The 16,912-nt window shown below is 41.2% G+C and overlaps 1 protein-coding gene across 1 annotated transcript in view; it reads left to right on the forward strand.

Moving 5' to 3' along the window:
- Window positions 1-4,994: 4,994 nt before the first annotated feature.
- The window catches only part of COX16 (cytochrome c oxidase assembly factor COX16), a 47,296-nt gene continuing 35,378 nt past the window's right edge, over window positions 4,995-16,912 (forward strand). Inside the window, exon 1 of the mRNA XM_013959539.2 lies at window positions 4,995-5,145. Coding sequence (XP_013814993.2) covers window positions 5,086-5,145 — 60 coding nt within the window. The 5' untranslated portion in view covers window positions 4,995-5,085. The remainder of the gene's footprint in view (window positions 5,146-16,912) is intronic.

Below are 16,912 nucleotides of genomic sequence, written 5' to 3' on the forward strand. Positions count from 1 at the left end.
GCGGCAAGCTGTCTGTATCATAAAAAACAGGTGTTTGTTTATGTACTTCTATGTTTGTCAGTCTGTTTATGGCAATGGAGGCCACAACAAGGATGACAAACATGAAACCTCTGCTGTAAGTCAAAACCAGAACATGTTCCAATTTTCAAAAGCGTTTCTCCCCACCCCTTTCTGTTCAAGGTTATTGACCAATGATGACAAGAACAAAGGGACACTGTGGAAATAAAACATACATTGATGATAGCTTTATCTCTGTAATTTAACAGCATTTTAGATTATTAAAAATGAAGACATTTTTAAAGTCTAATTTACTGTTCATCTCTGGCACAGACTGTTTCAGGCACTTTTCTTATCCTTCCAAACATGAAATTTGACTATTTATATTTAGCTTCACATTTCCTTTCTCTTGCACTTTCCAATTCTTCTGTTTTAGATTCTAAAACCATGGGAGAGTCTTAGATACCAACAGTTATCAATGAAAACAAGAGGGCGGTTTGTGAATCTTGAAGAGAGCTCCCAATGGCATTAATGCACACTCAACCCTTCTTCCTATTGCCAGGAGCTTTTGTGTCCTTTTAAAAGGCAGAGGGGGAGGCCACTGACTCTGCACATGGGCATCAGCAGCTGTGGGTTATTTTGCTTGCACAGAGCTAACAGTATCCAAGTGAGACAGTAAGAATGAAGGTAAGGTAGAATATTAGAGTTATGAGAAAAGACAAACTGTTTCTAGGGAAAGCTAGGCTGAGAGGAAAGAGGTAAGTAATAACCTCTTTTCTCAGCACTTCTCTATCTATAATAGCAACTCTCTTAATTTCAGGATATTATTCTTACAGGATGTTTTTGTCATTTGGGTTGCTCCTCCTGAGTGTATGATTTGAGACCTACAGTTCTCAAATGCCTACAAAGTTCAGAAAGTAATAGCTTTTCTTTCAGAAACCCTGTGTGAATAAGTCCCTGAGCCTATGCTCTGTGACAAGTTCATCCCAGTCTCAGCACAGTGCAGAGTGAACAGAGCTGTCCTCTTGCTGTCATCACTCCCAGCTGAGAGTTCTTGTTTCTGTAATTCAGGCCCATGTCAGCTTCATGTTATTGATGTATGCAAGAAGCAATCATTTCCTGCTATATTAATTTTTTTTATTCTTCAGTTCTGTTTGTTTCTAGTGTGGAGAGGCTTCCAGAAAAAGTTAGTGGTCACTGGATTGCAGTAATGTTAGTTTGGCTTGTTATTATGTATGTATGTTTGACTTTCCTTTTTAGTTTGTGTGTGTGGTGGCTTGTTGACATGTTCAGAAAACTTAAGTAAAGCACCTCCACTGTACCCGTGATTAATGGAGAAGAGGAAAGCAAGTAATCATCAGTGTTGCATTTTCCAAAATGTTTTAAATTACTCTTTCTGTTGAGGCAGCAGGTGCCCCATTCCACTTTGTTAAAAGGGGAGCTTTCATTCTCCCAGTTCCACTCTGCCATTCCCACAGGGTACCAGCACATGGCAGAGCCTTTGGCTGCAGTAATACATGAAAATGTCACAGCTTGTGCCTGGAGGATACTTTTCTTATGTACTCTTATCCCCAAACTTCAGCACTCTACAGCTGTGCATGTGGCTGTGGCTGAGAAGCGCTTGAGAGGATGACAGGGCACACACAGTTACAATCAGGAATGAATGACTTACGGTTCTGAGTCTCAGAGTAGACTGTCCTTTAATGCTGTCATAGCTACCTAGTTTTCAAGAGGCTATAAAAGCTTCTGCATCTGTTGGTTTAGTATTTTATTTTAGTGATTAATTCTGGTAGTCTCTGGTTGCAGGCTAAATGGGGCTGTTCTTTGTGGGGTTATGCTTCTTATGGCTGTGTCTGTGTCCCACAATTGATTAATCTGGCTGCCTAGGGAGAGGAGAACTCATAGTGCAGCCTTTCCCAGGGCCCATCTGCAGGCTCTCTCCTCTATCCAGTCGTCATTACAATTTTTGAGCTCTTTACTCCTCTGTCACACAATTGAAATGAACCAGGGAATCCAGTGTGATTCGGATGAGGGATAACAATGCAAGCAAACAGACAGTATGACCCTGGCAGCCTTATTTCCTTAGGAAACCAGACAAAATGAAACACATCATTGTTAGTGGCTTGACCTTGAGGACTGCTTTCATCAGTGAGCTTTGATGGAAAGTTCAAAACTACAGAAGGAGGATAGCCCTCAGTGAAGGTGTGTGTTCACCTACAAAAGCTAGTGGGGACTGCATGTGTGTAGCTTAACCATGTTGGGACAACTTGCTTTTTGCTACAAGCAAAGATTCAGCTGGTTATGTTCTGGTTATCCACTGGGTGAATATTAACACAGCCCTCAGGACTCACTAGGGTGCATAGCTAGGAGTTGCATATGTTTCTCTCCAATGGCACCCTCAGTGCTTATCAATCCTAACAGCAACGTCCCCTGCTATTCCAGTCCTGCTCTCCTTCCCAACCCTGCCAAGGCATCACAATTGAAAGCTGCAGAAGCCGCTTGCTTTTCTGACAAGCCTCCATCCCAGATGAGGCCCTCAGTTCTGCAGGCTGGCTTTTGAGATGTGTGAGGGGAGCTGAAATCCCTAGGTCTGATGAGAGTCAGTGCAGCTGAACCAGGCAGCATTTGAATGTGTTTTTGCAGAGGGTCAGATTTTGTCTTTGACTCCCACTTTGCCCAAGCCAAGTTCTTCCACCAAATAATCACCCTGCTGAAGCACTTTTATCGTTGATCACAGAATCACTTCAGAACACAGAAAATTTTCAAGAATTTGAGTCAAGGGATCTCACTGGAAGGTCACGGTTTTTTCAGGAGTTCAACACAAAACAGATAGGTATGTTCAGTGAGGCTATTAACCCCACATATTTGAAATACATCTCTGTTGCTGGAAGTCTTTACATAGTACGTATGTATGTGCAATGTTAATCTTCTCTGGTCCCCAAATCACAGTATCTAGAGCTCACTGAATAAGAAAAGGCAATCCTCACCTTGCTGACAGATGGAACAGCACTCTCTTCACTGCTGGGAACACTGCAGCAACTATCAATGCTCACATGGATTTTTCTTCATTATGCACAGCATGAGCCTTTGTTTCATCCCAAACGATTCTCTGCAGGCTTTTCCTTTTTTTTTTTCTTTCCTGACAACCATTCTCTGTCACCTGGCTCTATCTGGGGAAACGTGTTCTTTCTTTCACTTTCAAGATTTTTGAAGGGAGCCTCTCCTGAGGGACTCCCTGTGATAAACCATCTGGCCACGTGGTAGCACTGAGCTCCCTCTCAGCCTTGGGGTTATCTGGAGAGTCTTTTTCTCTCTAGTCTTTTGTTGTTGTTTTCTAATTTCTGTGGCTTCAAAGGTGTCTGTACTGACAGAAAACTCTGCTCCCTCTCTGCATACACACATCCAAAAGGAACTTTATCTTAGTAGGATACTTCAGGGTCAGGCCTGAGTTACTGCAGTTTTGTGGACGGTGCTTTCATCTCATCTTTAGGGACTATGCTGCACTGAGTAACTATTTTCACTGTCCTAGAATACAGACTGAACTACCAGTCATTAATGCAATATTACATTTTCTTTAATATAATACCAGAGTATATCTATACAATGGTTTGTGATATTAGTAATAAGGTCTTCATAGGTGCCAAAATAATCAACACTAAGAATAATAGTGTAGTGCTTAGCAGCCTCCAAAAGCAAGAATGCCACTGTGCTAGGTGTGGTACAAGCACATAGCAAGAATAGGGTGTCTGAACAAACAAGTTTCCAGGAGGAATAAAGAGCGGGCAGATTTCATTCCACATGCCATAGGTGACAAATAAATAAATAGGAGCAGAAATCTCAGAGGGGCTGCAGGTAGTCCGGGCTTGGCAACCATGGAGCCAGATCATTTCAAGTCTCACTTCCCCTTTCAACATTCACAGACTGTTACTAGCATCTCCTGGCTTTAAATCCTAGCTGCTTACTTATGCAGCAGATGCTGTGGTTCCAGACCCACCCTTTCTTTCCCATGGATACAGTGAAAGCTGCGTATGACCTAAGCACTCAGCTATGCCAGGTGCAGGACATGGGGATGCGCTCCCCAACCAAGCCTTCCATGTTTCTCCTGAGAAAAGCCACTAGGGGGGATGAAATTGTCCATAAGTCCATGGACTGCACTGTGTTACCATTAGGTACCAGCACGCATGCTGTGTATGCTCAACAAAAGTCCTTTAATTCAAACAACTTTTGCGATATGTATATGTAGATGCATGTGTATAACACAGAGAAGTCCAGTAAGTATTCTGTGGCCTTTTTTAATCAATAACTTTAAAAACTTTTAAAGCACAAACCCTCCATATTCTTGCCTAGTCTGGCAGAATGATGATTAAAAGAGACCTGCCTCCAAACAGGAAAACTGTGAGATGAAAACAGGAGTCAGTTAGAAATTAGCGTAAATGCCACTCATTTGAGCAAACCCATTCCAGAAGTGAATGCCCTGGCCCAGGAACAATGTTCAAATTGTACCTGAAATTTCCTGGAGTTTTGACAGGACTTAAATCTGGGGACCTGCTTCAGTTCGTTATAACAAAATGAGGCGCTCACAAAGCTCGTGTTCAAAGAAGCTTCTCGTAGCGCAAGGGAGGCCAGAGACGGCAGGGTCTGATGCGGGCACATTTGGGCACACAGCGTAGGCCCAGCTACAGCGCCCCTCACGGAACAGCGAGGGGAGGCTGAAAGCTGCTGCTGCTGCTGCTGCTGCTGCTGCTGCTACATGTCGCCCCGCCGCCCCCTCGCACAGGCATTTGGCGAAGGGCCTGGCAGCAGCGCTTCCAGCCGGGGCGGTGGAGAGCGCGGCCGCGGGCTGCCAGGTGCGTTGCGCGACACGGAGGAAGAGGAGAGAGGCCGCAGAGGCTCAGACGCAGCGGGGGAGGAGCAGCTCCGCCCCAGCCGCGGGGACCGCTGGCCACAGCGGAACCAGGGTTCTGCGGGCACGTTGCCCCAGCGCGGGGAGGACCGCTGTGGCGGGAGAACTCGCGCTCTTCCGGAAGTGCTAGGGAAGGGGCCGGAGGCTTGAAGGAGCCGCTCGGGGCCTATGGATTGGGAGGGCTCATGGAGCGGCTCCGCAGGCTGTGGAGGGGCAGGACGATGACTTTCGGGATCCCCCTGTTGGTGAGCAGCGCGGGGCGGGCGCGCCGGCGGCGGGGAGAGCGGGGGGAGGCGGTGGCCGGCCGGCAGGGGGCGGCGCGTGCCCGGCGCCGCGGCCGCCTCCCGCGGGGGGCGGGGAGGAGGCGGGGGCGTGGCCGAGCGAGAGCCCCGCCCCGCGGCTTGTGGCGGCGCCGTGCGGCCGCAGGACCCACACCCTGCTCCCTCCCCCCCCGGGGCCGCGTGCGACGCGGAGCCGTTGGCGCTGCCGTTACCGCCCTCAGCCACGCCCCAACGGCCGGGAGAGCCCGCCGCGCCGCGCGCGCAGAGCGTGTTGGTGGTTTTCCTTCAAATGCTGCTTATGTGTCTGTGTAAACTCCTTAGCTGTTTAGCTGCGTGTAAGCCCCAACTGCACAGTTTATCTGCTAATCTGTACGTTCAAAGAAGGGGAAAGATTTTATGAGTTAAATGACTTCATAGGTTATAGCTACAGTTGGGATCAAAGTGATAGGTAAGGCACGACGAGTTAGATAGTTGAGATCAGAAAAGATCAGTGAAGTCAGAGGGATAAAACAAAATTATAAAATAGACAGCATAATATAAAATAATTCACACTTGTTTATACTAAATACTTATGCACACTAGAGGAAAAATTAACTCAGATGCTGTTAGTAAAAGCAGCAGTGAGGACAACTTGGTGACAAGATTCTGTTGATGCAATTCATGTCTTTTTTCTCTTTAAACAATTTGTTCATAAAAAGTAAGAAAATTTGAAGGTGGACAAAGAATAGGGCAAAGATAAATCCACTATTTTCAATACTGTTTTAGAAATTAATGGCATCCTCAAATTTTGAACAGCACATCTCAGAAAAATTAAATGGTCCAAAGAATGACAGTGGCACAGTGGCACCTATTAAAATTAGGACTATCCTATTTTAAGTATGCATTGAAAAGGTTGTTTATTTTAAAGTGATATAAGTAAGTCACATGACTGAAGTCTATAGAAAAAGGTACATTAGTGGAAATATAAATTGAACACATCTATCTTAAAATACTGATAAAGGCACTTGTAAGAAATGAAAACTAATAAAATAACTGTATTATTATAAAAAACAACTGTATGAATCATTTGGATCAGCAAATCCAATCCCTGGTATTGCAGGCAACCTTGTCATGTAACACTTTCAAAAACTGACCAGGCACAATGTTAAAGCTGTTTAGATATCCTACTGCATGCATGTATACCTGAAAGACTGTCCAGAACTTTGCTTCTTTGATGATTTGAATTAAATTAGCTTGTTCTCTTAATTTTTTATGCATATTTTTTGAATGTTCTGATGCTATTTAGTTTAATAATATCCTGCTTGGATGTTTAAGGCTGGATGTATTTTTAGGTCACAGTCCTGTTCTTTGCCAGATTATTATGGACTCTTCTTTTGAGCTTCACTTCTTGTCTTTTAAAAGGAGGAGAACCCAAGCAGTTTAATACTGTTCAGCCCAATTTAACTCTGTAAAGGATTTGGAAAAACATTACATGATTGAGTTGTAGGTACTTAGAATGTGATGATCTGGTGGGGAAAAAAGTCACCATAGTTTTGCAATCATATATCAGATTAGATATTTGATAGGTTAACTGGTGTAAGTAGGTGAGGAAAAGCAAATTGTGCTAGATCTTGACTTTGATAAAGCTTCTGACCTTACCTTCCCCATGAAAATTATACATTGGAGAAAGTATGGCAAAGATGTACTTCTTATCATTTGTGTTCTCAAACAGTTGAGACAATGTTATAAAATGTAGTTATTAATTGTCTTCCAAACTGAGAAGGCATCTTATGTGTTGTGGCTCCTGGAAGAATCTGTCTTGGGCCTGCTTCTCTTGAATATTGCAATTGACAACTTGGATGATGGCATAAATTTTATGGGTGATACTGTAAACAGCTTGGTAGATCTGATCAGAAGAATTTTGACAAAATGTCTGAAATTAAGATGAAATACAGCAAAGACACATGTAAAGAGCTAAATTTAGGAAGAAGAAAAATATGTGAAAGAATAGGGAATAATTGTAGGTAGCAGGAATGCAGGAGAGAATTTGGATTGTAATGTTGTGAAAAAATAGAAATGTCATTATAAGATACAGAAACTGATGTAAAAAGTAAAATAAAACATGGAACTCTCTTCCAGTCTACTCAAAAGTTGTCAGCTGGAGTTATTTTCCAGCTTTGTGGTGCCATTGTAAAGAAGATGATGACAAACTCTGGAAAGTCTAGAGGAAAGCAACATAAAAGGTGTAGAATGCATTCCACCAATGAGGGGATGCTTGAAGGACTTAAGTATATTTTAGAGAAATTTGAGAAGTTCAGTACAGCTCTTCATGTATAGAGGACTGTGATTGTTTTTCGTATCCTGTGAAAGAAGTACCAAAATAAATCAATGTTAGTTCAGACATTAGCAAAATATTTCTTTTTGTTAGGATGCAGCACTCATAATCCATACTTCCGAGTTTTTAAGAAGAGGTCAAACAACCATCCGTCAGAGATATAGATATACTCAGTTCTGCTTCAGTGCTGGAGCTGGGACTTCAATTTTTCAGTCCAAAGTATGTCTATGATTGTCCTTTTGCACGCACATGCGCAAATATGTATTAAAAGTATTTCCTCCTTTTTAGGGTAAATTAGCTTGATATTTTTTTCTATGTTCATTTGAGTTTGGTGCTGTTAGAATATTTAAGTGTAGAAGGGAATTTCTTAGTTGATCTGTAAAACCTCAAACCAACAACAGCTTTCAGAGTAAGATGTGTAAATCACAGTTTTCAGTCATGCTTTCTCAGAAGATAAGAGTGTTTTTTTATGAGTACCAACAGTGCTGTGGGGGCTAGGAATTAAATCTGTCAGAAATCTTGATCAATGAGTGATGTTTTCTTTAATTCTGTAAACTTTGCACATAGGATATCTCTGCATGGCATAGCAGTATGCATGTAGGAGAGTGATGTAACCTGGCATGGAATATCTTAACAGCTTGAGTGCTACAGCGTGTGTAGTCCTAAAGCATGAAGATGATTACATCTGTGTGGATGTTGGGATGAACTCTAGTGACCTTATGGATGTATCTGTAAAACTTGCTGTTATGTTGGAGGAGTGTACAGTCTCTGTGATATGATAACTTGTGCATCTTTGTGTCAGTTTCCTACTATGGTAATGTGAACTTTTTCCTTACCATCTGAAGCTTAACTTACAGGATGATTGGTTCTTTTTCAGAAGGAGAGCTTTAGTCACTGTTGCTTTATATTCCACAATCAACTGTGCCTGACCAAAAGGGTGTGTCTGCCTATGTCCTGTTATTGCTGTTACGCTTTTGTAAGATCCTGAGACAGCAAGGCTCTTTGGCATTGAAACTAGTGGATCTGGTGTCATACTGGTCCTCTGAGACACTGAACATGTAAGGTTACTTCTGCAGTGCGGTTAAAACATTTGAAGGTTGCTGGAAGTCATTTTTTAGGACAAGTATAAATTGTGACTCCAAATCATTGAGGAAACACGTTTAAGCTTCAAAACTGCAAACCAATAACAGTTTTTAAAATGTGTTAAAAGACACTATCTGCTGATCTCATATTTTCCAACACTTGGATTTGTGGTTCCATGTTTGTCCTGTTCCAGCCAAGGGTCTTTAAGACTCTTTAAGCTGCAAAAGGAACATACAAATGCAGTTTCAGTTTCACTGGAACACGTTGTAAGGGAAAAATAGAATCCTTAGGGTCTGAAGTGGCATTTTAGCAGATAGAAAATGTATTCTGTGGCTTGGTTGTTGATTTTTACTTCATTGCGCGCATAAAATAAATGTGTTTTGCTATATGTAGTGTTGTAAGTTTCAAACTTGCAGCATCTTGCAACAGTCTCTGTATCTATAGCTGTGGATTCAGTCTTCTTTTCATTTTGCTGTTTTTTTCCTCCTCCCACCCTGTAATGAACATGTTTTTAGAAATACTTCCCATGTGTATTTCCTTCTCCATCAGGATCTTGGCTTTGGTGTTTTAAGTGCTGTTCAAACTGTTGCCGTAAGAGAAGACTGGCTAGTTTGGAACTGCAGAAAATTTTTCTCTGAATAAACATGTTTCTAAAATCTGTTTCCATCAGCGTTTATGCACACAGACTGTACTAAATTGCCATCTACATTATTGCTTGAACAAGGCAAGCTTACTTCAATCAGCATTTCGCTCCTTGTGCATGATATATCCAGGACAAGAAGAAAGGTCAGACTAGAATGAAACACTAACAGTGCTGCAGCAATGTGGTCAGTGCTCCCAGGCACCATTAGGGAATGGCAGTGGCATCTCACACGCTTGTTAATGAACCAGTTGTCTTAGTTTTTTTGACCAGAAGAAAGAAAAAAGCATCTCCTAGACATCAAAGAGCAACTCCACCACCTCACTTTCCTGGCCTGTCTTTCCTAAAAAGCACGTAGCCATCCATGACAGCACTCCAGTCATGCGAGCTATCCCACCATGTCTCTGTAATGGCAATGAGATCATGGCCCTGCGACCGCACACAGATCTCTAGTTCTTCCTGTTTGTTCCCCATGCTGCGTGCATTGGTGTACAGGCATTTCAGAGAGGTGATCGAGCATGCAGGTTTCCCAGGAGGGGTAAAAGAGGGTCCTCCATAGCCACATCCCACACGCACTTCCCTGGCTGCATTCACCTGCTGGAGGCATCCTGACTTGAGCTCTCTTTTGCCAGCTACCCTGTCGCTATAACTCTCCCCTTCCCCCGTCCTTCCTAGTTTAAAGCCCTCCTTACCAGGTTGGCCAACCTGTTGGCAAAGACCCGCGTGCCCCACTTTGTGAGGTGGATCGCATCTCTTGCCATCAGTTGTCGATCTTCAGACAGGGTCCCATGGTCGTAGAAACCAAAACCCTGTTGCCAACACCAGCGGCACAGCCAGTCGTTGACTTGGAAAGTCCATCTCCTCCTCCTCTCATCCATCACATCCATCCCCCTCACTGGCAGGATTGAGGAGAAGATGACCTGGGCTCCCAGACCCTTGACCACCATCCCCAGAGCTCTGAAATCCTGCTTAATGGTCTCCAGTTTGCCCTTGTGGCCAAGAAGGCCAATGGTATCCTGAGGTGCATCAGGAAGAGTGTTGCCAGCAGGTCGAGGGAGGTGATCCTCCCCCTCTACTCAGCCCTGCTGAGGCCCCATCTGGAGTACTGCGTCCAGTTCTGGGCTCCCCAGTACAAGAGGGATGTGGCACTACTGGAGCAAGTGCAGTGAAGGGCTACAAAGATGATTAGGGGACTGGAGCATCTCTCTTATGAGGAAAGACTGAGAGAGCTTGGCCTGTTTAGCTTGGAGAAGAGAAGGCTGAGAGGAGATCTTATCAATGTGTACAAGTATCTGAAGGGAGGGTGTCAAGAGGATGGAGCCAGACTCTTCCCAGTGGTGCCCAGCGACAGGACGCGAGGCAACGGGCACAAACTGAAACACAGGCAGTTCCATCTGAACATGAGGAAAAACTTCTTCACTGTGAGGGTGACAGAGCACTGGAACAGGTTGCCCAGAGAGGTTGTGGAGTCTCCTTCCCTGGAGATATTCAAAACCCGCCTGGACGCAATCCTGTGCAACGTGCTCTAGGTGACCCTGCTTGAGCAGGGGGGTTGGACTAGATGATCTCCAGAGGTCCCTTCCAACCTCAGCGATTCTGTGATTCTGTGATTGCCTGTAAAAGCCCACTAGTATTACATCTGTAGCCTAGAAAAGCAATAAATACAAAACTATTTTTAGAATTTTAAAACAGTTGCTTCCAATCAGTGATTCACATACTGTCACTGTTAATGTTTCTATGACTTGTATTCTAAATATTGCTTAAGTTTATGGTGAGATATGTCCTCATTTTCTGCTGTGCTTCTGCTTTGCATCTATTCATCTGTGTGCATTTGAATCCACAGTGGAGTGTGGAACTGTTCCAGACAAAACCATCCTCTGAACTGTCTGTGCCAGAGTGGAAGCCAGCATGCTCAAGCTGAATGGGCTTCTGTGGATTCTAGTTTGTGCAGTCTGAATTAGCTGACTTCCATCTTTCAGTTGACTGTCAGGTCTTCAAATTTTTGAGCTTATCTTTTGAATCAATGAATTCTTTATTTATTTTTTTAAATTCTTAATCTTTGAGTACTATTTTCCAGATAAACTTTTGATGAACAAATAGGCACTTTTTATACTTCAGATTTCCCCTCTGTTTCATTTTAAAATAAAAAATGTATTCATGTTGTTTAATGCTGTTAGAATGGACTAATCTGACACTTGGGGGACTGAAGTTCCCTTCTGAGCCTCAGAAAATAAACATAAACACAGACTTCCCTATTTTCCACTCCATATGTATAGTCCTGCTGTAAGTCTCCACCTTCTTCAGGCACAAGTGAATGTAAAGATATAAGGTTAATATTAATTGTATAGTACATTCAGTCTTCAGCCCCTGTCCAGCACTGTCAACGGGGAGGTATTTCTTGACCAGTAATAGTCTCTTTTTGTGTTTCTTAATGTAGATATGAGTTTATTGTTGTTTTAACAAAGACCATCAGGTTGCCCTCACATGAAAACAGTTTCTCATCACAGTGTACTTTGACTAGATTTGAACCTATGAGTAATGGGAATGGTATTTTTTATAAGAAATAGAACTTTAACTTTTTAGAATGTTATGAAGAAAGGGATAGTGGTATTCAGAAACTGCAGCTTGACCGCTATAACAGACTTGGTTTTCAAACAGCTGCAGCTGCTGAGTGAAATTCCCTTGTCATCTGACCAGTCCAAGTACCCTATGTGATGCAAAATGACAACACTGTGGCTGAAAATGCCCATTTTTGCTAGTTCTCACACTAAGGAACATGTGGGTTGCTGTCTCTTCTGCATTGTTCTCAGATTGGTTTATACTAAATGCATTTTCTGCACTTTGCAACCTGTTATGAAATGGACATTTTAATGAACAAGGGTTTTGTTTCTTCCTAGGACATGGAATAGTAGCACTGAAAGTATATGACCTGTTTCTGTTTTACTTTGTGGCCTGTAGCCATTCATATTTGCAATCTTCAGGCTCACTGCTTTGAACATACATTGTATTGATCCAGATAACCTGATACCTTGAATCAAGTTTAATGCTCTGCACAAAGTTCCATATTCTATAAAACTACATTATTCTGCTCCACCATGCTGTTATCAGTGGCTCTGGTTTATACCAGCTGCTCTCCTGGGGTTGCCAGCATGGTATCAGAGTGGTCATATATTGGCATATTTCATTTGCTGTTTTTGCCGTGTAATGCAGTTCAGTCCTTCTGCAATTTGTGGATTCTATCATACACATAAGTCAGTGCATTCTCATATTTTGTCCTGTATTTGAATCAAATCAGTATTAAGGCATTTGTAGTTTTTGTTTTGTTTTTCCCCCAAAGGAGGCCTCTGACCTGAACTGAAAATAATTTCCATCTGCTGCAGAAAAGAAGGAAGAGGACACCCTCTTCTGCTTGGGGACAGGGGGTTAAGGGGAGGGAGGATTTAGTAAGTTTCTGAGAAAAGCCTCTGCACTGTTTTATCCCTTCTTAGCAGTTTCAGCGTTAGAACCAAGTGTGGAAATGGCTGTGGAAAATAAACACTGAGAGTTAGGACTCTGAGGGGGACACTTCAGGTCAGAGTTACTTGCCTAGGTCTTTTGTGGGACTGGCAGTTTGCAGTGCTGCTGCCCAAGCTGCTTTATTTAGGGAATAAATAAGAGACTTCAATCTTCTCAGCATTCAAATTGGCATCTTTCACCAGCCCTGAACTGCATATATGACAGTTCTTTAAAAAGAAAACCCCCAAAACCTTTTAACTGTGATCACTGCAAACTAAAAATTATTCACATGACTGTTATGGTTTTGAAGCTGCATGATGACTAGCTGGAGGGTTTTGCTGCAGCCATACTGAAGAAGAGGCTAGAAAATTACCGTGTTCCTTCTCCAGTGATATATATCATAGTGTTTTCCTGCTTTCTTTCCACCAATGCATAATCTGTGTTGCCAGCACTGAATATTGTGATATGATTAATTTAGGGATTTATGACAAAGGGAATGTAATTTTGTAATCTGGCTTTCACAATCAGTGCTACAGCAGGAATGAGTCTCTCTAGCAACAGGGATGCTGTAATACAGCAAATGGCTAATGATGCCAGAGAAATAGTTTCTTGTTATTTTGTTAACCTAAGGGGCTGAAGATGACTGCTTCAGATTATGCAGGAAACTAAAAAAGCAGGGATCTGCTGTAAATGCAGGCTCTTGTGGGCTTCTTGGTGAACAGCTCATTGTAGTTGGTGACAAACACAAGCATTCCCCATCCTAAGGTGCATCTAAGTTATCAGTCTGATGCCATCCATGACTAATTACGTAACCTACATCCCGATGGAGAAGTGAACAAATAGAATTTTTAGAAGAATGTTATTAAAGAGAATTTTTGTCAGTTTTTTTTTTTACATAAATCATTTATTAAGGTTGCTGATTGTATGTGACAGATGGTCCTCTTATGTCACATCCTATCTTTCATTTTATTTTGCAACATGCAAGTCTTCCATGTGTGCATAATTACATTACAACATTGTGAAGGGGGCTGTGCAGTCACTGAGACATAAAGGAATAATCCAGTGGTGAGGTCTTTGATGGGGGGTTGTGCTAGCAGTACTGTCAAGCTGTTTGTGCTAAATAGTGTTAAGTGCTGGCTAGGTAAACTTCAGTGTAAAGAAAAAAGTGAAAACATACTATTGCTTTAGCCATCTGCTGAATGCATTCAAATAACTAGATAGATGATGTTAATTACATAATAACATTTCTTCTTTCCATATTCTGTACCATATAAAACAGTAGCCATTCCCTCACAGTAAAGAGTGCAGGTATATCTGAACCTTCCAGGTTGGGTAGTCTTTAGATGTACAAGTCCTGTCATTTTATGAAGTAAGCCAGGTTTCTGTATGATTCTAACACTGGAATGAAGAAAAATACATCCTAATATTCATTATATGTAGAATTACTCCTCCGCTTTCAGTTAACTGGAGTATTAACTTGTGTCCAACTTCATTACAACTTTTTCAGCCTGATTGTTTTATTTGTATTTCATTCTGAATAGCTTCTGCTAGGATTTGTCCTGTGTTTTTGTCTGGACTAGTGGATGGAATGTACTGGACTTCGCTTTTGTCCGTGGCTTAAAGTGAGATCTTGGGCAAATTCATCCACTATACTGCTTTTTTAACTTCAGAGTGTTTATCAAAGGATTTAGAAATTGTTATCTCCATCTTACAAATAGGGAAACCAGAAATATATGTGATACGTACAGAATATATAAAGCTGACAAGCTAATAATGTTGCTGGAATGTTTCACTTGAGGCTTATCACACTTCTGATTATTCTGACCGCTGAATCTTAATGTTTCATTGTTGTTTGTATGTGTGTATTCTTACATAAAATACAATTAACGTAAATGAAGGTAATGAGGACATCTTCCCTCATAATGCAAAGGAGAAAGGAAACACTTAAACCAAGGGTAACATTTCCACTCAACAAATTATGTCACCAAGACCTGTATTACCTTTAATACTATTATAGTTGCATAAATTCATTGATGCCCCCTTGTTTTATCTTCATTTCTTTTTAATGGCCTTTGAACACAGTTTTCAAAAATATAATTGATTGAATAGCTGTCCATTGCTGTTACAGCTTGTGTAGATCAAGGCAATTCATGTTCAGTGTTGTCAGCTAACTGCATTGATGTGCTGTTGGCTGGTTAAAAGTGTTGCATATAACTGATTCTGATACCCTTTTGCAATAAAATCTTAGACATTATGTTTGGTTCTTCAGAACTTTGGTCAAATAAGATTTTAAAACATTATTTATATTTTTATGCATATTCTGTGCTTTTGAAAATTATGCTGTATCATATAATCTTAATCCTGATCTTCCAGCATTACGCTGTTTAATATTTTAGCGACATTTGTAATTTATGACAGCATTGATGTGCTTTGACTCTGATACAGCTGAACTGATGTTTCATTGTAATATAAATCACCCATTGCAGTAAAGTGTAAAGGCATCCATACTGATGTGCATGTTAAGCGAAATGTGCAACTTGCCAGGCTATGAAGACTGCTTATGGGGTATGAAGAGCAAAAGTAAATCAGAATCTAAGCTTTTTGTGCCTTTAGTAGTATAAAGGTGGTGTGAGTAATATTACAGTTTCAGGCCAAAACCTGTCCTAAGGAACAGAGGTGTATGCGTATCAACTTCTTTATCATTTGTATAGTTAACAAATGTGAAATGCAGTATATAATAAATTGTTGCTGTCAAAAAGTGACAGGATGTGATGAGATAAAATACCTAGAGTAGGACATGACTTACTTCATGCAACAACCTTGCATGGTTTTAAATGGTCAAAGCTAAAGAATGTGGTAATTCTTTATTAATTGGGAAGTGACTTCCCTAAGCGACAGTGTATCTTTTCATTATGTTAAGTAATAGCTGGGTTATGAGGAAAAGGACAGTCTTCCATCTGTTCATATTGCATTTCAGAATGGTATACTTGATGCAAGTTTGTTGTTGGGCAAACTATTTTTTAATGGGTATCATGAGCAATTACTGCTTTCTACCTAGTTTAATAGCTGTGTACTGAAACCCTTTCTAGCGCAGCTGCTATAGCCATTCTTTGAAAACATGCTAATATACACAGAGACGATAAACTACAGTTGGTGACAGCTGTAAGATTTTCTATACTACTTCTGATTTCTGTTTGTTAGGGCATGAAGTTAGTTATGTTAACCCTTAGTCTGTTTATTAGCATAGTACTCATTAGCAAGTAAAGAAGACCAGTTAAAGAAAATTTATGCTGAGATGTCAACCATATTAGGATTCAATTACTGCCTGATCCTTGAGACTTTCAGCATTTTGTGTTACCATATCTGCAGCTGAAAAATCTTCTGCTTTGATTAAATAAATCTTGAGTAATATTCAGGTTCCTTTTAACTATTTTAAAGATTTTCATTTTCTGTTTCCTGTTACTCTTTGTTATCAAAATACTGACATATGGGGAAGAGATTTTTTTTCTTTTATATTGATACCTTCTTTTCAATTCTGTATTTTGGTGATTGAATGTTTGCAAGAGCATCATTAATTCTTTGAATAGTGATGGTACTAGTATGGTGCCAATTTGGGGTAGGTCAAGTTTGTAATCACTAAAAATTACTTGCTACCACATGATGTTTTTCTGATTGGCTTTTTGAAGTTGTAGTCCTGTGACCTAGCAGCTAGATGTTCGTATCACAAAATTTTGATCTGTTTGTTTCTAATTGTCAGCTACATTCTCAGCCTTATCAAAATGGCCAAGGCAGAAAGAGTTTGTGGAACCTTTAATGCCTGGCTGCTGGTCAAGGGTTCCCTACTGTGTGAACAGAGAACATTAGTTTCTGGGGTACCAACCTGTAGGCTTTGTGAGGCTTTGTGGCTTCACTGACATGAACTTGGGATAGCATGCTGTTTGGAAAGAGCATACATTTTGACTTTCTGTGCAGCATAGTTATAACAGTTACTGAACACAGGCTGTTGCTATAAGCCTTACACATTTCATGTAATTAGCCAACATTCTGTAGAAAACACCTACCAGTTGCAGCAACAGCCTGTAATGAAGGAACATAACAGCAATGTGGTATGATAAAATAGGGTGTTTTTTTTATAGTTCAGGTCCTTAGAGATTCCTCATGTTTCCACCTTCCTTAGATGTGCAACTCTTTGAAGCCTT

Source organism: Apteryx mantelli, chromosome 4 (assembly GCF_036417845.1).
Source record: "Apteryx mantelli isolate bAptMan1 chromosome 4, bAptMan1.hap1, whole genome shotgun sequence".
Classification (NCBI taxonomy): Eukaryota; Metazoa; Chordata; class Aves; order Apterygiformes; family Apterygidae; genus Apteryx; species Apteryx mantelli.